This window comes from Sylvia atricapilla, chromosome 6, assembly GCF_009819655.1.
Source record: "Sylvia atricapilla isolate bSylAtr1 chromosome 6, bSylAtr1.pri, whole genome shotgun sequence".
Taxonomy (NCBI): Eukaryota; Metazoa; Chordata; class Aves; order Passeriformes; family Sylviidae; genus Sylvia; species Sylvia atricapilla.
The window spans coordinates 24,441,969-24,462,007 of NC_089145.1; the positions used below are offsets into that span (position 1 = coordinate 24,441,969).

Sequence of the window (20,039 nt, forward strand, 5' to 3'; positions counted from 1 at the left end):
TCATCCTATCACCTCTGGCCTCCCAGGGCTGCAGACAGCGCTTTTGGACCAATACTGAGAAGCTCCAGCTCCTCTTGGGGTCCCAAAGTAAAGAAGGAGCCAGGGCTCAAATCCCTTGTAGTGGGAAACAAACAGCACAGTAGCTCTGCTCCATGAACCATCATATTTAATAGTTGTTGCCATCACAGCAGATCCAGCTGAAGCACAGAGATCACTGGCTGCAGGGACTGGGACCGGGAGAGCTCTTCTACCTCCCTGGTGCTTCGCACAGCTCCCTGCAGCCTTTAGCCCTTCCCTGCTCCATTTTGGGCAGACACCCAGCTTTGTGCAGGGGCTGAGCCCCACTGAGCTGGTGTGCCCCTGCCCTGCCTTTGCCACCTACAGCTTGGGGGAGAGGGGAAAGAGGCAGAGAAAGGCTTCCCTCCCAAAGGTATAGTTACTGCAGGGAGGTATGAAGGGAATGTTTCTCCCTCCCCAGAGCATGGATACAAGATGGAAGGGGTGGGGATGGGGACAGAGGCAGAGGTAAGCTGTCTCATCTTGTTCTGACTCTGACAGAGGAGATACTGGGGCTTTCTCTGTCACCCCTGCCCAGCAGCCATCTCCCCAGGGCTTGGCAGGGAGGTGATCCCATCTCCCAGGTGGGAGCCAGCATGTGGGTCTTGTTTTATGTAGCTGCTGTGTCATCATACTGCAAGAGACTGACTCTGCCACCACAATTAAAAGTCACCCCAGATGGATGTGACGGGAAGCTGTGCCATGGCCACAAGGAGGAGATGCTGTCACCCCAGCCTGCAGCTGGAAAGGGCACGAGCACACTACTGCCCCCACCATCTGCTCACAAGCAGGGCACCCAACGGGTGCTTCTCCAATAGAATAAACTAAGAATATTTTGTACAATAAACACAATTTGTCCAGCCCTCCCCCCTCCCGTCCCCCCAGCCCAAGGAAGGGGAGTCACGAAAAGAGGCGGTGCTCCGTGCCCCGGGGAGCCCTGCCCCAGGCCCACTCCTCCTCCAGGCTCAAAGCAGCTCTTGTCCATGCACGACACGGGGAAGGGGTGAGACAGCAGCCCTGGCTCTGCAGGAGGTGCCTGTGCCAGCCCCTACTCCAGGTAGATGTCCTCTGTGGGGCATGTGTACTCCACATACTCCTTGTAGAATTGCTGGAAAGCCCTCCTGCAACACAGCAACAGGCAAAGCTTAGCAGCAGCCTCCTCACAAGGCAAGTACAGGTTCTCATTTCCATCCTGACCCTCACTCCCTGCTCTGTGGCCTGTTTGACCCCCCCAGCCCCTGACCTCCTCTGCATTAGCCCCAGAGCTGCCATCAGAGCCACAGGGTCTCCATCCTTGCTCTGATTCCCTGCACAGTGCATGACTTTCAGCCATCTGCCTGCAAAGCCTTGCACTGGGATTTGTTCCAGTACTGTCAGGAATATGATGCCCATAGACCTGTCAGTCCTGGCTCTCATGCCAAGCATCTCACTTGAGGAAGAGGTGCCAGTCTGGGGCCAAGCCCAAGCCCCACATCTAGGGGGATTTGTGAGGATTCAGCCTGGCTGTCTTGCTCCTCCTGCCCTCTATGAGCCAGAGGCCTTCCCTGTCCAGCCAGGGACTCACCCTACAGACTCCGCCAGTGGCTTTGTGGACTCCTCCGAGACGAAGACATGACAGGCAAATCTATGGTCAGCAGGGTGCTTGGTGATGAATCCAAAATATCTAAGGGCAAAGAAAGTGGATGTGACTGGACCAGCAGGCACAGGTACCCCAGCATCTCTGAGGTGTATCCACCCTTAAGCATAGGGAGTTTGGACCTGAAACTCCACTTATAAATCCTGGTGGCCACCCCAGGGTCATGCCACAGCCCATGTCCAGAGCTGCAGCACTGGGCTCACAGGGGAAGGGAAGCCCTCCAAACCCGGGCTCTGGGAAACCTCTTCTTTACTTCCTAACCCTGGTCGTGCTACCCCCAGGGAGCAGGAAGGCAGCAAAGTTTTGCTGCTGAGCTACTGGTGTCGAGAGCTGCACTACAGCTCCTTACTACTCACTTGTTGTTCTTTGGATGGTACCCACAAAAGGAAATGTTCTTCAGCTGGAAAAAATGGCTACACTTGTTTACCTGGGGGGGAGAGAGAGAGAGAGAGAGAGGGGAACTGTCAGAGCTTTTCTCCCCACCCCCTGCAGTGCAGCTGGTCTCTTGCCACTGGAAATAGGCACTTGGAGACTGAGGAGTGAAATTAATTGGAGCCTAATCCTGGGCCCCTATCAGCAGCAGTTTCAGGATTGCTCCAAGCACCTGAACAAAGGGAGCTTTTCCAGGCAGCCTGGCTGGCTCTCACCCCAGCTGCCTTTACCGCCAGTAGCTCCTGCAGGATTTCCCCAGAGTCCCTGAGTCAGACTGTACTCAGGCTAGAGTCAGTGCTGTTGTTCACCAGCACACACAGCCCTCCTTCTTCACTAAAAAGGCTCTCAGAAACACTAGTACATAGAAGATGAATGGAACTAAACAAGTCAATTCAAGTCAAAGGGTCCCAGCCAGAAATGAAAACTTATTTATACAAGTCTAAAAAGCAACTAAGTTGATGGCATCCTCTAGATACAAGCAAGATTTGTAGAAACCTCAGCCCAGCTCTGTCACAGCACTCAGAGCCATGAGCTATTCCTATCCCCCAGCTGGAAGGGAGGTTTCCCAACAGCTTGCTGCAAAGCCCTCACTTTGCTCTGCTCAGCATCCCAATGTGCTTTACTAGGCTACTTATGCAGAATGCTAATCAGCAGCCTGCTCTTGCCAGATAAAGAGATTACAGGGCAGATCTGGAGGACACCACTCAAAATAGTAGCAGAAAGGTTTAGAAGCAGCTGACAGATTACTGAGTACAGCTCAGCTCGCAGCATCCCAGTGCAGTGATGTGCCTGGCACTTTGAGAGCTGGCAATACTGCCCAGAGCTGGGGCCTTGTGAGGCATGGGGTACCTCGATGATGGGCCTAAAATGCTGCTGATGGTGTTTCTCGCACCCTCAGATGTGGGGTGGAGACCTTTAATTTTCATATGCAATCATGGCCTGTAGCACAGAGGGCACAAGCCAGTTCAGAGCAGCAACCAGGGAAGGGATGAGATGAGCAGGGAGCAGAGCACTACCTTGCTGTGCTCCTTGGAGTCATCAGCTTTCACAGCAATCTTGACCCCGCGCACACTGATCTCCAGGACGCAGCTGGAGGGTGGGTTAAAGTGCACAGTGAGGCGGCGCGTGGTGGCAATCTGCAGAGAGAGAGAGAGAGAAAGCCGTGGGATTCGTGAGCAGTGATGATGATTCCCCACTGAGGCTTTGCTGCCAGAAGGAGCAGGCATTCCTGCTCCTTGGGATGGAGTGGGACACTACCTTCTGCATGGCCGCACAGAGCACATCATTGCCCTTGTGGTAGGGAACCTGCACAGAGCCAAGGAACTTCACCCGAAACTGGTCCACCCAGTCACTGCTCTTGGCCAGAGCTGGAAAAAAGAGCACATGGGCAGGGATCATCTCTGGTGACCAGGCATGTGGGCTGAACTCCACCTCCCCTCTCCATCTTCCAACTCCTGTGCTTTTCCCTGCCCAGGAAAAGCTTCTCTCAACATGAGGTTTCAACTCCCAGCATCACAGCATATCCTGCTCATCGGTCCCTGCTGGATGCTCAGTTTGGTCCTCCCCCCAGCCCCCTGCTCAGCACCAGACAGCTCAGCAAGGAGGATGTGGTACAAGTTGGAGACATCAGCAGGCTGCACAGAGGCGTGGTACCTGTTACATGGTCTGGGTCCTTGGTGACTTCAATAGCATAGTAGGCAGGAAAGATGCCCCGATCTCCTGTGCGCATGTTGTAGGCCTCATACCAATAATCTTCTGCCTGCACCTCCACCAGCAAAGGATCATCCACCTCCAGCTCCAGCTCATCAGCGTGGCGAGGCACAAACCTGGGCAGAGAGGCACTGGCTAGCTAGCAGTGCTGGTGGCCATCTCACTGGCACACTGCTGGGGCACCCACCACCAAACCAGGTAGCCATGGGGACCTGACATGCTAAATAAAGCACTGGAGGAGATTTGGGGTCAACAGGAAGCAGTACCCTGGCACCTAATGCAAGGGTATCCTCTATTGCACCACCCAGGCTGCTCCTCAGAGGCCCTGATGGCCCTCAGAGGTCTTGCCCAGGAAGCAGCCTGGGCAATGTTGCTCCTGGGCAGGGCATGAGCTACAGGCACTGGTTTGTTCCCCAGGGCTTCCCACACCAGAAACCCTGGGGCTTGTGCTAGCCCCACCTTGGTGAGAGTGCAGCACCAGCTTTGCCCCAATAGAGGCTGGGGACACTGCCTGTGCCTGCAAGCTCACCTAAAGACAGCACGGTGAGTCTGCTCCTGCTCCTCCCCGTTGATCATGCAGGAGAACAACCCAAAGGACTCGGCACCTGGGGACAAAGGCAGAGGAGGACATGTCAGCATTGAGGGATCAGCATCACAGCCAAGAGAAGGACATGGGCCAGGCCAGCTGCTGAGGCTCCTGCAGGATGGCTCATCCAAGACAAAGTCACGTGATACCACAGGAGGGAGAGGAATGGCTGGAGCTGCTGCGCTGGTGCCCATCAGTCCACACTGGGAACAAGATCTCCCTGCACCAACACAAACAGCTGTGACACCTGCATGGGACTGGCCAGACTGTGGGATACCAGCCTGCTAGAACATGCCACCAGCATTCTTCTGGGCTTGGAGAGGAGTGTGGCATGCCATGAATATGATGGCCCCCTGTCACCTCACTTAGCCTCTCCCTCAGCATGGCCATACCTTGGGCAAGCCAAATGAGCAGCCTCAAACAGCTACTGCCACTCCCACCTGACACTCACAAAGCTTTTCTAAGCCCCATTACGGCTCCTGGACCACCAGGGACAAAGCCACAGGCTGCAGCAAGCAGAACTGGAGCTCAGTGCTGCTGGTGGCTTCCTATCTCCTGAGGGTGTACCAGAGACAGACAGGGCTTCCCAGGCAGGCAGCCACCAGCCCACCTCCCCCCGCTGCCCAGCACTCACTGGAGGAGCGTGCCCGACCACTCATGAAGACATTGAGGAACTTCTTGGAGAAGTGGATGTCTGCCTCGGGGGTGGAGTCCTCAGAGAGGCAGACTGAGTCACGCTTCAGTGCATCCTCCTCGTACTCCTCTCCAATGGCCGACTCATAGGGGGAAGAGATGCAATTGTCATAGACTGTGGCCGAGTCGCTCTCATCACTGTAGCCTGAGTAGCACTGCTTGAGGCTGACCAGCTCCAGCTGCACGTTCTCATCCACCACCAGTGTGTATTTGACAGAGTCATAGGAGAGGGCACTGGTGTCTGAACTCACGGAGGCTCTCTGAAGGTTGTGCCCTGGCCGGGAGCCACCACTCCCACCACCACAGGAGGCCCTGGGCAGGTTTGTCTTGTCAGGGGAGGACATGTAGTCCAGCACCTCATCCTCCTCGCTGATGGAGGGGTTGGTTTTCCCTGCCAGGGCTGAATAGTTAGAGGTGTCAATGTCAGAGCTGATGGACATGCGGTTTTCACTGGACTGAGACAGGAACGGCTTGTCAGCCTCCAGGGGGTCCGAGTTCTTCTGCACGGGCGTCAGGTAGATCTCCTCTGTGGCCTCCAGCCTCACATCCGTCTGGTAGCGGATGCGGTCCCGGTGGGCCTCGGGGCCCCTCGTTACCACCACGACGCTGGCACCGTGTGGCGGGGCCCGGCTGGTGGCCTGGTGCTTCTCGGGCGGCCGGGACGAGGCAACGCAGGCTGGGGCCATCTGTGTGGCTGCTGTGCGCCGGCACGGGCTCTCCGTGGATGTGCCCCGGTCTTTGGTGGAGGTTGTGCTGTTTTGGTGATTGACCTCATCACTCAGGCAAACGTGGTCATGGGGAGGGGTCTGCTCACCTGTAGGGAGAGGAGAGCAGCGTAGACAGCCACACAGAGGGGGATGCTCCCTGACAGGAAAGGTGTCCAGGGATGCCACCCACACTCACAGAATCACAGAGTCATTTAAGTTGGAAAAGACCTCTAAGATTCTCAAGTCCCACCATTAACACTGTCAAGTCCACCCCTAAACCATGTCTCTAAGCACCACATGTACACAATTTTGAACGCTTCCAGGGACAGTGATTCCAGCACTTCCCTGTTACAGTGCTTGATCAACCTTTCAATGAAGATATTTTTTTCTAATATCCAATCTAGACTTTCCCCGGTGCAACTTGAGGCTATTTCCTCTTGTCCTACTGCTTGCTACTTGGGAGAAGGGAGCAACTCCCAGCTCACTAACAATTTCCTTTCAGGTAACAGTAGAGAGCAAGACGGACATGCACCCTGCATCCATGTGGTATGTTTTCCCCAACCTCCTGCTCCAGCACCACTTGCCTCAGCACTATTTGAAAGGGTGCAAGGAGCTGACCCTGGCCAAAAGCCTAAGAACTCACCCGTTTTCAGAGGGGACGACGACCGGGACACCCGCTCCTGCCAACTGTGCTTTTTCCCCAGAGAGTTGTTATTCAGAGTGTCCTGAGGAGAAGAACAAAGCTGCCTTATAGCCTGAACAGTAAACAGCATGTGGCAGGGCAGCACCCATTCCTCCCTGGGTCCACAGCACCCCACTCAGCTGGGCAGGCTGGCATATATGACGCTCAGTGAGACCCCCCCACCATCCTCACCATGCTGCTGCTGCAAGAGCTGGCACGATGGCTGAAGCAGGGTGGGCAAGGAGCCAGCTGGGCTGCATTCATCCACCAGGGGAAACTTGGCTGCAGAAGCCCATAGCTGGACAGTCCCAAGACAAAAATTCAAGACCTGAGTCTGCCTGCATGCTTTGCTCCCAACCTGCCGGTCCTGCCTATCTTCAAACCACCCAGCTTAACGAAATGGGAGAAATCCCAAGGACCGGGTGTTGTGCTGCTACTCAGCTAGGAGCCAGCTACTGGATAGACTAATGCCTGCCCCTGGAGACATCCATATTGGGTGTATACAGCGGCATACACAGATAGCGTGTATGTACACAAATTATACACATGCACACACACATATACAGTTCACTAGCAGATGTCAATCCTGAGCATCTGGAGAGGAGAGGCAGGATCAGGCCATCCATGCTCCCCATGCTTGGGCGAGTTTCTGTGGGTGCTGTGCCCTGCCTGCCCAGCCCTGGGTGGCCAGCCATGCATGTGCACATGGCCAGGGAACATGTGCTCAGCTTCACTGCAAGACCGGGGGACCAAAGTGCACCAAGTCCCCTCAAATGAGGGCTCTCCTGCAGATGGGGACAAGTCCTCCCTGCTCGGCTCCGTGAGGTGTGACATCCTGCTTTGGTGCAGTGCCAGCCCTCATCCACTCCTCCATCCCCTAGTTCTCCCTGGCTCCACTCTCCCGGCCCGTCCTACGTGGCGACTGTTTCTGCCCCAGCTGCAGCAGTGGCGTTTTCCACTGCTAGTTTTTGCTTAAGTACCAAAGCCCTGCTGGGACTCCCTGGATTTTCTCACGGCCTTATCACCAACCCGCAGCTGTTCCCAGCAGCACAGGGACTGCCCTGTCCTTACTTTGCTTCACCACCAACATGAAGGAAGCCTTCACTCCAAAATTCCATCATGTCACACACTGCTGAGCCATGCCTCCCAGATCCCTGCCTCCATGTGGGATGGGAGAGACCCCTTTCACAGAGCTTTGGCAACCTCCCACTCTTGGCCTCCAGGAGTTCCTCCTGCGCCAAGGCAAATAACAGCACGTCCCTGCTAGCCTTTCCCAGGGACATGATGGGCCGGGATGTGGGCCAGGCAAGCTGTTACAGTGATGGCCTCTGTGTGCAGAGTCCTACGGGGCCAGCACACACAAGCCAGCCCGGCTGCCTGGACTGGGACAGGAGGCACCAATGCAGCAGGCACAGCCCAGTGAGTCCACCCATCCCCACAAGGCCAGAGCACTCAGAGGTCTGTGATGCCCTGCTAGGGTGGAGAGGCATTCACAAAGTCTTAGAGGATGAACCTAGCCAGTCACAACAGCTGTTTCTTGCCCTCTAGGAAGCTGGGGATACTCCTCTCACCATTTCCAGACCACCTGCCTGGGATGATGATCATAGAGTGCCCAGCAGGAACTGAGACATCACCAGGCTGTATCCTGGCCCCACAAGAGCAGAGGGTGGGATCATGCCTTGCTTTGTGAATACCCTGTCTGGCAGTGTGCCTGGTGCCCCAGCTGAGCATTCAAGAGGGGATGCACGACCATGGTCCCTCTTCTGTTGGAGAAAGGACTTGTAGGAGAAGGGAGCTGGGCAGGTCAAGGGGATGCAGTGTCTCACACAAGTGGAGACAGATTTCAGGCTGATCCCCAAGGGATGCCCTGCACCCCGTCCCCTTCTCAGGGCACTACATGTAGACAGGGAGAAAGTGCCTCTGGCTAGAGGTAGGAATGCGGAATAGGAACCCCAGGCACCTTACAGCCAACCTCACACTAGATGCTACCAACAGCACTATCCTACCTGGCCAGCCATGCCGCAGTCCTGTGTCACCATCCCCGCTGGCTCCCATTGCCAGGGGCAGCAAAGCCCCTTCTCCCATTCCCCATATCCTCAGCTCAGCTGTGTCCACGCCTCCCAGTGAGCTCCACAGCCTCCACCATTCCTTGCAAGGGGACCATGAGCTTCCCCTCCCCAGCCTACCATCTCTGCAACTCTCCCCACCCCCAGGCCTCTCCAGACGTCTGCTTCAACCCCCGGACACTGGTTGGGACCAAGTATCTGGGAGAAGGCCCTGCTGCTCCCCACCTCCTCCAGCTGGATGTGGCTGCCACACACCACTTGCTCCTCGGGATCCCTGCACAGGGTGGGACAAGGCTGCTGCTGTCCCCTTGTCCATTATGCTCAGTGGAGCTCCCCCCCTGCCTCCCCAGCCCTGCCGCCTTTGTCCCTGGTGCCAGCTGCCTGCGGGCTCCTATCCTTGGCTCTGTGCCTTCCTCCTCCTCCTCCCACCCATGGCCTCAGGCAGAGAGCTGGCATCAGCTGCCGGTGCTGGGCCGGTGACACCCAGCTCCGACTACTCCCCATCTGTCACCCACGGGGACACCTGCCTCTCACTTCATGCTCCTCGGCTGAACGTCACCGCGACGAAAATCCTCCTACTTGGCAGAAGGCAGAGCTGAATGGAGGAGGGTGGCAAAAATAGCCCTGCACGTCGCGCACTTTGCGTGGGTTTGTAAAGTTTGCAGAAGCGACAGAGCAAAGGGACTCCAGCCGCTGCCCGGGGGGCCAGCATGCAGGGCACCAAAACATCATCCACCTCACGGGTGACAGAACACCACGGCTGTGTGGGGCAGGCAGTCTCGGCTAAAACTATCCAAAATCTTGACAAAATCTGAGCAAGACAACAGTACCCATTTGTCCTCCTGGCCACCATTTTGGGCGTTGTTTTTCCGTCTCTCAGATTTTGTACCAGGTTCTGACATTAATGTTTCTCTTGCCAGGCACCACTGCTCAGGGGCTGAGGCCACCAGGTCCCCACTGCCAGGCACGGGGCACCTGGTGTCACCAAGCCGCCCTAGAGCTGGTGCTGCCCCAACGCGGGGCAGCTGGAGCCCAGCCAGCTGTTGGTGCCGGCCCTGGGCTCGCCAGTCCGTGGCGTGGTGCCCTGTCCCGTGACGGCTCATTCACGCGTTTCGGTATCCATGCCTCGTTTGCTCCCCATCCCACGGGAGCCCTTCGCAGCTCCCACCCTGCCCCACTGCTCTCTGCCACGCCACCCGGCCCCTGCTGGGGCACAGCTCAGTCCCGACACGATTCTTGTATTCCCTCTCCACCTCGGCAGCAGAGATGAAAGAAGGACCCAGCCGGCGCGTAAGCCCCCTCAAAGAACGCCCACCGAGCGCAGTGCTGGGACGCCCGGCGGTGCGCAGGGGCGGCTGGCCAGGGCGTGCTCAGGTGCCCGGCACTGGGGACCCCGGGCCCGCAGATCGCTCCCTCCGGCTCGGCCCGCGCTGCGCCCGGCCCGGGCACGCGAGCGGCGCTGAGAAGGGATCTCTGCACGGCGGGGGCGGCTGCCCCGCCGAGCATCGCGGGCAGCGGAACCGAGCCTCGCCATCCCTCCAGCCGAGCCCCACCATCCCCTTCTATTCCCACCCCCTCCCTCCATCCGCCCAAGACAAAAGCCCCCAGCGGACGGCGGGAGCATCCTTCCTCCTCCGCACCACCCAATCGCCCCGAGTCTCCCATCCCGCCTCACCTGGCTGCGAGGCACCTGCGGGAAGAGGTTGAGGGTTGTTGGTCGCTTCGGCCTGTAGACTTCGGTGGTCCCGGCCGGGGGCTCTTTCTGCAGCGGCTCGGGCGCCGTCTGCTCCTCGGCCGGCGTGTCCCCCGCCGCGTCGATGAGGTCGAGCTGGAGCATCTCGGCCTGCAGCCGGCTGGCCTCCCCGCCGCCCGCCGCCCGGGCCGCGCCGCCCGCCCGGCTCACATGGCCCTGCCGGGATTAGTGCCCGCGATCAGGCCACCGGGCGGGCGGGACGGGCCGCCGCGCCTCCCGCCGGGGCCGGGCAGGGGGGCTGGGGCCGCCGCATCGGCACCCGCGGCCGCTGCCTTTTAAAGGGGCAGCGATGTTATTCCCGGAGCCCCGCGCCCCCTCCCCTCCTCCCCAGGCAGGTGTGGGCAGCATCCTTCCTCCCTTAGTGATGGGGCGCCCCCGGCGCGTTATCGCTGGCAAGTGTCTGTAGGTACATGCAGCCGTCACATTCACTACGAAGCACACAAACGTGCACACCCAGGTTTCATCTCGACATAACAAGGACATTTTTTACAGTGAGAACAACCATTCTGCAGAACAACCTCCCCAGGGAAATGGTAGAGTCCTCATCTCTGGAGATTTTCAAGCTGCCGCTAGAGAGTGTGCTAGATCGTCCTCACCCAGACTCCCTTTCCCACACAAGGTTTGGCCAGGTGATCCTTTGAGGACCTTTTCAGCCTGGGGTGCTCTATGATTCTTCCTTCCAAGGCAGACTGGGTCCTTTCTTGGTTCCTGTCCTGGCAGCTGGGAGTCATACAAGCATATAATCAGTTTGCTCAGACTTGGTCCAACCCCTGCCTGGAGCAGGTCACTTGTCCATCACACCTGAACATCCTCACAGATGGAAAACCCACCACCACGCTGGGTACTGGCACCATGTACTGCACTACTATTACTCATTTTTCTCTCTGTGGGGTTGAAATTTTCACCGCACACCTCTTAAAGGAGTCAGGCTCCTCCTTCCCTGTAACGCACACTTGCACCAGCAGCTCCTTCCCCCTTGTCTTACCCATCTAAGACAAGCCTTCTCTGCCCATTCCTTGCATTTGCTTATATCTGGACCTGAGGCCATAAAGGAAGGATGCCCTGCACTGGCTCTCCAGTCACCTGCTGGTAGTGGCTGTGCTCTGGCTGGAGTCAGATCCACTCTTTTCCCTTTTGGAACAGGGTGGCCACTGTGGCCTGTGGGGACTGTGAGGAGCAGGTGTCCCATCCCACCACCCTGGCTGTGCCCAAGTGCTGAGCCATCACACTCCTTGTGCCTGTGTTACTGGGCAAAGAGGCACCAATGTCCCTTCTGTGTGTGTGGTTTCCTTCCCAAGGCCCCCTCCTTGCATTAACTGGAGCTTGCACATGCACAAGTTGGGGCAGCCAGCAATAAAGACAGCAACTTGGCATCATCGAGTTGAATTCCCTTTGTTATCAGTTGTTTGTGGTGACTGCAAGCTTGTCAGCAGGCAGAGGTGGGGAAGGGCGGGTTTTTGCAGCTGAATACTATCCATGCCTCCAGCTGCATGGAGGTTGCCCCTTGACTCATGAGAGAAGAAACAGCCCCAGCAGCTCCGGCAGCCGCTCCATGAGCTCTTGTTGCTACCAGCTCCTGAACTGCCAGGCAAAAGCCAGCACAGACAGGGCTCTGCCTGCTGCAGGCACAGTACAATCCCTCTCCTAGGAGTCATTTCCCCCCAGTGGCCCTGCTGTGGAGTCCTGCAGTGGGTGAGCAACCGGAAAAGCACTGCCACCAATACTTGTCCTCACGAGGCTTTTAACATTTAAATCCCTTGTTTTGAGCATTAGCCTTCATGCCACAAGTTCTGCATTTCTGTGACGAATCACATGGATTTTAATAAGGAAACCGAGGCACGGGAAAAGAACTGGAGGGAAATGCCAACTGAATAGATTATACCCAGCCAAGGTGGGTGTATTGGACTCAGCTGGTGACATTCAACCTAGACTCCTAAGGATGCTACTTCTATAATCCTGTAGCTGTAGCAATCACTTGGAAAACTCAAACAGGGAAAAGTCCCAGAAGGATGCAGAAAAACAAATCAGTGTCATTCTAAGGAAAAGGGCACCCTAGCAGGGGTGCAGCATTCCAGGTTCAAAAGCTAGGAGGAAACTACAGCCACTGCAGGTATTATTTATGGCCTGTAGCTCAACAAAGTGATTTTGAAACCACACAGAAATCAATCACCTTACTGTGTGAGCAAGACCTGCAGTGATCTGCAAGACAAGGGCAGGGACTAAACATCAGGAAGCCTTTCTAAGTGCGGACACTGCCCCACCAGAACAGGCTGCCTTGGGAGCTCTCTAGGAGCGATAATGTCACCTAAGGTCAGCTTGAGTATGCTCATGTCTCAGCACAGATACAATGCTGAGGTGACTTCCCAACCCTATGGGAGATGTTAGGGCATGTGGGAGAGCAGTATCCAAATCCTGCTGCAGGATGAACACAAGATGCACACCTCGTCCCCAGTACAGTCACAGGGACACTTGTGCTTCCTTACAGACCTATCCCTGGGACAGATGTGATGCTGGTGTGCTCCTGCTGATCCTACCTCCCACCTGCATGGTGCCATCCCAATAGCAAAAAGGTCCCAGTGCCTAGCAACTGCTCTCTCTCTGACAGTCCCAATGTTATGATCCATGGTTCCAGGAGGCTGGAGCAGAATGAACCTTGCTGCAATTGAGAGGTACTAGGATCACCCCTGGAGCACTGGTCTAAGCTGGGGAATCCCCTTGTGTGGGGGCTGCTGCCTACCTGTTCCCTAGGAATGAAAAGGGAGTGGAGTGATATGCAAGATGTTGCTTGAGTAATGAAAGTCTCTTCCCTGCTCCCTCACACTTGCAGCCTTCACTGTCAGAGGAGGAGTGGCAAAACCTTCAGCTGGGAAAAGCATTATGTGAACACAGGGAAGCAAGGGGGACTTGCTGAGCAGAAGGCACAACTGTGCCCCCTCTCCCTACCACCAGCTGCCAGGAGAAGCCTCTCTGCCCTCAGCCTGACACAGCCACAGCTGGCCACGGGTCACAGATGCAGCTCCATGGGACAGCCTGTGAAAAGCTGCATAAAGTAAGCAGCCACCCTTCTGCCATATCCTCTGCTCCCAGCCCACACCTCCAGTTCCACAGCAGTCCCTGGATCACAGGCTCATGGCAGTGGCTTCCCTCTTTGCAGTGGGTCCTGCTGGCCTTCCGGGTGCTGCCAGCAGCGGCACACTTGGATCAGTGGCACTGGACATCAAGAAAAAGCCACTGGCATTTTCAGCATTATTATGATGCTGAAAAACTGGTTTTTTTTCCTCCACATATCTGTTTCTTCATGATTCTTTCAGACCTTTTCATGCAGACTCATGAAGGCTCAGCACAGCCCTGCACCGACTCTTCTCACTTTGGGCACTTGTTCTCACATTCTCACATATTTCCAAGAGAGGTATTTCTTTTTAAATTTTTTTTTCACTCCTGCATTAACCATTTCCCATAGTTCCTAGAAAATAGATGAGACACTAACCTCTCTGCCTGGCTGTTTGTTGGCATCCATCTTGCTGAAAACAGAGTTTGTCACCCTGGATTTCCAAGCCACTAAAACAAGGCCAAACCCCAAGTCTGGTGCTTTTGTTGCAACCATCCCTCTCAACACACCTGACTGCTGCCACTGGTGAGGCGGAGGTTGTGTCCCTTGCCCTGGTGGCTCCTGCTCCTTCCCAGCTGGCCTCCTGCCATTCAACAGCCCCAAAGACACCCCTGCTCCTCCTCCGAGCCCTCTCCTCAACCTACCTCACTTCTCTTTTCATTCACTGGGGACTTCTTGTTGAAATTAAGGTTCTTTTCAGCCATACATGGTATTATTGCTCATTCTCAGTACATAGTACTCAGTCTCCAATCCATGAGGTGTGGTCCTTGTTGGTAGATAGTTCCCTCTTGCACAAACATCAGTCTATGCCTCCTTGCAGTTTGTGTGTGTCTGAGCCACTATTTCTGAAGAGCTGCTAAAATAGCCTATAATGAGGTCATCTTTGTTTTCCTGGGACCAAAAGATTCCCCAAAACCTATCTCTGTTTGGGTGTTGACCTCTGCACCAGCTGCCTGTTCCTACCACAGGGTTCTGCCTAGACTCACTACCTCATCAAGGTCACTGATTGTCCCCATTCAGCAGTCACCTTTGCAGCCCTCAGATGGGGTTTGCCCCCATGTACCTTGCCAGTGTTGAGTTACTGTGCCTGCCCACCTCTTCAGAGACTCACCACTGGGCAGTTGGATGACTCCAGCCCCTGCTTCCCAGATCCTGTTTCCTCCTTGCCCATCACTCTCTGCTCTGGTGTGATTCAGTGAGCCAACAGCTTGCTTTCACCTCACATGGCTCCATTGCCAAGCTTTCACCAGCTGCCTGGCCCTGCAGGGGAGACCAGGGCCAACCCTTCAATCCACATACCACAGCTGCTCTGGGGCACCGAGCAAACCATGAACAGGGCATCAACATGGCCCTGACACCCCGGTCCCAGCATCCCTGACTGGCCACCCCCAGCCAGCCCCACACGATGCCATTAGCCAGCCCCACGCGATGCCATTAGCTGGCTGCTGCTGCCTGCTGGCCATTGCTGATTTGCCAGCCCTGTGCTGTGCTGCACACAGACCCGGCCACGCTGCTCCCTCTGGGCCTGACTGCTTCCATCAGGCACATCCCACAACCTTGTCGCCCCGAGCTCGCTCTGGATGGCAATCAGCTTGGAAAGCTCCCTAGCTCTTGCCTTCATTGCTGGGATTGAAAAGGCCCTCTCACAGCCATTGTTGTCACCACTTTCGGATCTGCTCCTCGGGCAATCCTCCGTGTCCCATATAAACCATTTGGACATATTTTTAGCAGGCTTTTTTTCTGAGCATGATAAGCTTCCTCCTTTGCTGTGTTTATGAATAACTCATTGCTTCCCCTACGGCAGCCTTGCATCCCACTCCAGCAGACTCTCAGTGCACCCAGACATTTGTGTAAAGCAGCTCTGAGCTGTCCCCAGGGAAGGCATGGGGCTTGCTCTCAGAGCCTGAGCAAACTCTCTGCTGAGGGTCAGGTCTCTGTATTGCAGCAAGGGATGCAGAAAACCCTGAGTAAACTGTTTCAAATGGGCAAAAGAGATTGTTTTTTCTCCCCCTCAAAGAAGCGCTGCAGCATTAGAGTTGCAAGTCCCCCCTGCCAAACTTCAGCCAAGGGTTGTCAATCTGTAGAGAAAAGAAAAATAAAATCCTGCTCTGACCCCAGTGGTGCTGTCAGCAGTGGGGAACTGGGATGGGTAACAGGAGGAATCCAGCAACACACCCACAGTCTCTGTCTGCCTCACCTATTGCAGGCAGGAGGATCTTCCCAATGCCAGGCCCTCACTGTGGCTGTACCCTCATGGATGGCCAGCACTGGGTTTGCCCTTGGTTTTCCCTGCAGCATTTTCCCTCCTCCTTTCAGCATGCAAAGTCCATGAGCCAGACTGTGCCAGGGAAGTCTGGCCATAACATCCAAGAGCAGGAGGAGGCTGCAGTTAGAGCAGAGATATTGAGTAGCAGCCCCATACCTGGGAACAGACAAATTTTTGTTGGGAAGGTCACAAATTAGACCAAGGAGCACAGCAAGACACCTTCACACCCAAGGATGAGGTCTGCCTGTACCGTCCTGCCTGCAGTGAGGGATTCCAAACGACACAAATTCACTTTCTAATTTTAAATCTGCGACAAATTCTTGTGCCTTTCCTGTCCTCACTGGGTCTTTATCAGTTTTGCAGAGGAAGTATTTCCTCTGAGGGACAGAATGATTCTCAAACCACTTGGCTGCTCATCCAGCATTTGCATCCTTTAGCATGAAACATATTGACAAAATGCAGAAACTCTGAACTCTGTGTTGAGAGGTATTAGTTCTTAGCTTAAAGAAATAAGTTTTAAGTAGAACAAGTTAGAATAGGCTCACAGAGTTACAATACTGTGTGATCTACTTTGTTGTTTACTCAGCTTTACTTGGCTAGTACCAGTAGCTAGATCTGCTGAAGCCTTGGGCCACAAGCTGTGAGTTTACACCTAGAGATGTTTTTGGCTAGAATTGACTTAATTCTCCTAGTAATTTTCCTAGTAGCTGGTGCAATGCTGTGGTTTGTCTTTCTTATGAGAGGAGCATTAATAACACACTGATGCTGCTGTGGTTGTTGCTGAATAGTGTTTATCCCAAGCCTAGGGCTTTTTTATTTCCCCATGTTCTGCCAGTGAGCAGGTGCACCAGAAGTACAAACCAGAAGACAAGGAGACTCCAGCTGTCAGCAGAAGCTGTAACTCCACAAGATAAGAACAGTATGGCCTGCCTGCACAGACACAGAGAAAGAACCCAGTAAGATGTTAGAAGATCCCCGCCCAAAAATCACCACTGGACCAAGAGGTGCAGGGAGAGTCTCTGAGGAGTATGGGTATAATTGCCCAGGGGTTTCTTTGTTCATGGTCCTTCGCCACAGGCACCCAGCTTGAGCTGACCTGGTGCAGTACCATTAAACTATTTATTTTTATAAAATCTGAGCCTGGGACTTTGCTACAGGAAACCTAGGAGCAAGCCTGAAGGAGGAGGAGCCAGCCTTAGAGTGAGTGTTAGTGTGAGTGAGGGGTCCAAAAGGGCACCTGTCAGCTTACTGGAGCTGCCTGCCTACAACAAGACTCTGCTCCCAGCAGTCTCAGGCGGTGTGTGTGGGGTTCCTTGAGTGCTAGTGAGAATGCTCAGGCCATGGCTTTTCCTTTAACACCCTACATATTTCCAAATCCAATGTAATTATCAATTTGTCTCCACATTTCTGCCCTCATGGCCTTCTGGGGAAGTTCAAACAGTGGTGTGAACCCCATCACGGGTTCTTGACAGTGCGCTCTAAGACGCATGGGAGACCCAGTTGCAGCACCTGCATAGGCCTCCCAGCTCCCATCTTTATTCCACCTGCTGCCTGCTGCCTTCAGAGCTACCTCCCTCATCCCTGTTTCAGGAGCCTCCAGGTCTCCAGCCTCCTAAAGACCTGTGAACAGCTCTAGCTACAGCTAGCTAGCAAGCCAGAGGGAACACCTTGGGTGAGCAGAGGACCACTCTCACCATGCCACCCAGCTGCATCCCCAGGTTCAGGGATGCATGTGGGGACAAAAGAACCAGCCCAGGACCTTTGGTGCCACCTTGCAAATGTCCTTGATTCCTGAGAACGCTTGTCAGGTGCCAGATACTCGCTGGTCATTCTGCTCAAATGGGGCCATGCCCCCATTTGCACCCAAATCCTTGGGCTCATCCCTAAGGAACAAACTCCAACCCCTATAACACAGTGGGAACCAAAATGCACCAGCTTTGAGATGCGTTTTTTGTCCCTTGAGTTTGGCTGGTTCAGAAAGGACCTGCACTGTGCTGAAGTGAGCAGAGGGCACTGCCAAGCAGAGGGGATTGGGCCATGGCAGTGGGCTCCTTGAGAAAGCATCACCGGTCTGGGGATCTGATGGTCCGGCATATGGGCTGACGGTCCTGCCAGCCCCACTGGCATGTTCTGCCCATCCTCATCACACTTACCCGGGTGGCCAGGCTCTCCTTGCAGTGCAGGCTGATTCCACACTCATCGGTGATCTCAGAGAGGTCTTCATCCTCAAATTCCTCAAGGCTGATGTCATGGGTGAGCCTGGAGGGAGCGGAGATGGCTTGGTCACTCACTGCCTCAGTGGAGGACAGGACGGTGCAGGGTGCCATGGTGCCTGTGGGCTGGGAGCAGCACTGACACCCCGGGAGGGGCTCTCCCAGTCTCTACCAGGAAGAAGGGCTGGGAAGGCAGCTCGTTCCCAGAGGGCACAGGTCTGTCCCCATCAAATGGCTGGGCTTGGCATGGTCCATGGATGTTGGGAGGCAGGAGGAATGTCTCCCAAAGCAGTCCCTGCCTGACCAAAGACAGCAGGGACATGCAGGTTGAGACAACATGGAACAGACAGCATAGCCACCCCTATCACAGGAGGTTTGTTTTGCTCACATCATTCCAGGGAGCCTCTGGGATGGTCTCAGCTGGGAACAGACACCCAACAGGGCAAAGGCTGGGGGTCCTGACAGGGCACAGCTGGAGGATGGACCTGCTGGGACAGGTGACCACATCGAGACTCACAGAACTTATAAGCACAGCAATCCCCTCAGCTATGGCACAACCAGCCCCTGAGCAGCTGCTGGGAGGGATGTCCCAGCCCAGCTGCCTGCAGTAAGAGGGTGCAGTGACTTCCCTCTGCACCAAAATCACTCCCCAGGGTGACTGTGGGCACCTCTGTGAACACTGGTGCTGCTGAGCGGGTCTGCATGGCCTCAGGGGTACCTTACGGTTGTCAGCCCCAGCCACACAGACCCATTACACCCCTTCAAAACAAGAGAGCTCATTTTAGCAGCTGAAAATGTGCTGATGAGCCCTGGGGGAGTGGTGAGGTGCTCCTGGCTTCTGACCATTAAAATATTTCAACATGGTGGTACCTCAAAGCTCTTCTCATTTATTCATTACCACAGGGGTAAATAAAAGAGCCCAGCTCAAAAGTCCTTGGCCAACCTATTCAGGCCCCTGGGTTTTGTCTGGAGTGGCCGTGGACACTGCTTTGCTTGCCATCATGTCCCTTTGCTCCCAGCTCCTCTGGCTGGGAGACACTTGGGTGAAAGGGCTATGCCAAGCCCATCATCCCTGTCTGGCTGGGCCCACAGCAGTGCAGTGAGAAAGGAATGAGAACGGTGTTTTGTGACCCGCAGAGCTCCCACCCTCACTTTAGGCATTGTTTGCACATCCTGGGGCTCCCCCTTGCAGTGGCACCAACCCAGTACCATGGAGGGGTAACATCTCCCCTGTCCCAGCTCCTGGAGAGGGAAAGGAGCGGGAGAAGCCCATGTGGGTAGCAGCATCTTCCCTCTGTGTTTCTGAAGACCCCACCACTAGTGGTCTCCGGGGGTGAAGACAACAGGGAACAACCCTACCCATGGAGGCAGCCTGATACACAGTGGGGTGGCACTCCCACTGCTACCCATCACAGCACTGCTCTCCTGCTCCTCACTGACACCCACAACAGGAATGCGAGGACACAGCCTTCAGCACAGGGTGGGATGACTGGACCCCCTTTGCCTATCTCCTCCTGCTGCCCGTGGGAGGGAGACAACGCAGAGCAAGAGCCTCATGATGAGCCTTCAAAGCACAAATTGATTTCTTCTCCGGTTACACGGGTCGCAGGGGTGGGACATCATCCACTGCTAATGCTCGGGGCCTCCGCCCGCCATGCCGTGGGAGCGCAGCGAGCACTGCGGGTCCTGCTGAGAGGCACAACACGGCCCAGGGGCTGCCAGGGGCTCCCTGGCTCTGCGGGAGCAGCCTGACAGGGTGGCAGTGCCCCCACTCCAGGCTGGGGACAGGCAGCCCAGCGCAGGCCCTCGGGGCTGGGGAGGCGCTGAGCGGGCTCTCCAGACCGGCCGGGCCTGCCAGCGCTGGGCCGCAGCAGGAGGTGTCCAGACGCCTTCTGCCACGCTGGTGCCTGGCTGCCACACATCCCTGTGCAGCCAGGAAAACTTTGGGCTCAACTGCGTGCCAAGTTTGCTCCTGTCCCGTGGCCATCACTCACAGAGGAGGGTGATGTGCCCAGGAGCAAGGGGCCGCCCCTCATTCCCCTGCATGCCCGCGGGACAGTCCCCCCTCCCCTGGGCCCAGCCGGTCCCCTACCATTTCTCCCACTGATCTTCCAGCCAGCTCTCCTCCT

The 20,039-nt window shown here is 55.7% G+C and overlaps 1 protein-coding gene across 1 annotated transcript; it reads right to left on the reverse strand.

The window, feature by feature from the left end:
- Positions 1-149: 149 nt before the first annotated feature.
- Positions 150-17,932, reverse strand: MAPK8IP1 (mitogen-activated protein kinase 8 interacting protein 1). Its single transcript, XM_066321191.1, has 11 exons — positions 17,851-17,932; positions 10,245-10,478; positions 6,465-6,546; positions 5,056-5,928; positions 4,365-4,440; positions 3,779-3,951; positions 3,383-3,492; positions 3,142-3,261; positions 2,050-2,120; positions 1,622-1,720; positions 150-1,178 (listed from the first exon to the last, which is right to left on the reverse strand). Exons 2-11 carry the CDS (start codon positions 10,404-10,406, stop codon positions 1,106-1,108), a joined length of 1,839 nt encoding a protein of 612 aa, XP_066177288.1. The 5' UTR covers positions 10,407-10,478; positions 17,851-17,932; the 3' UTR covers positions 150-1,105.
- Positions 17,933-20,039: the final 2,107 nt, after the last annotated feature.

Bases quoted from the DNA above. Each gene is read 5' to 3' on its own strand.
- MAPK8IP1 (XM_066321191.1), bottom strand. From the start codon at position 10,406: ATGCTCCAGCTCGACCTCATCGACGCGGCGGGGGACACGCCGGCCGAG. The intron at 3,493-3,778 runs GTACCACGCCTC...TCTTTTTTCCAG, and splicing joins GGACCCAGACCATGTAACAG to CTCTGGCCAAGAGCAGTGAC. The intron at 2,121-3,141 runs GTAGTGCTCTGC...TCTCCCCCCCAG, and splicing joins ACTCCAAGGAGCACAGCAAG to GTAAACAAGTGTAGCCATTT.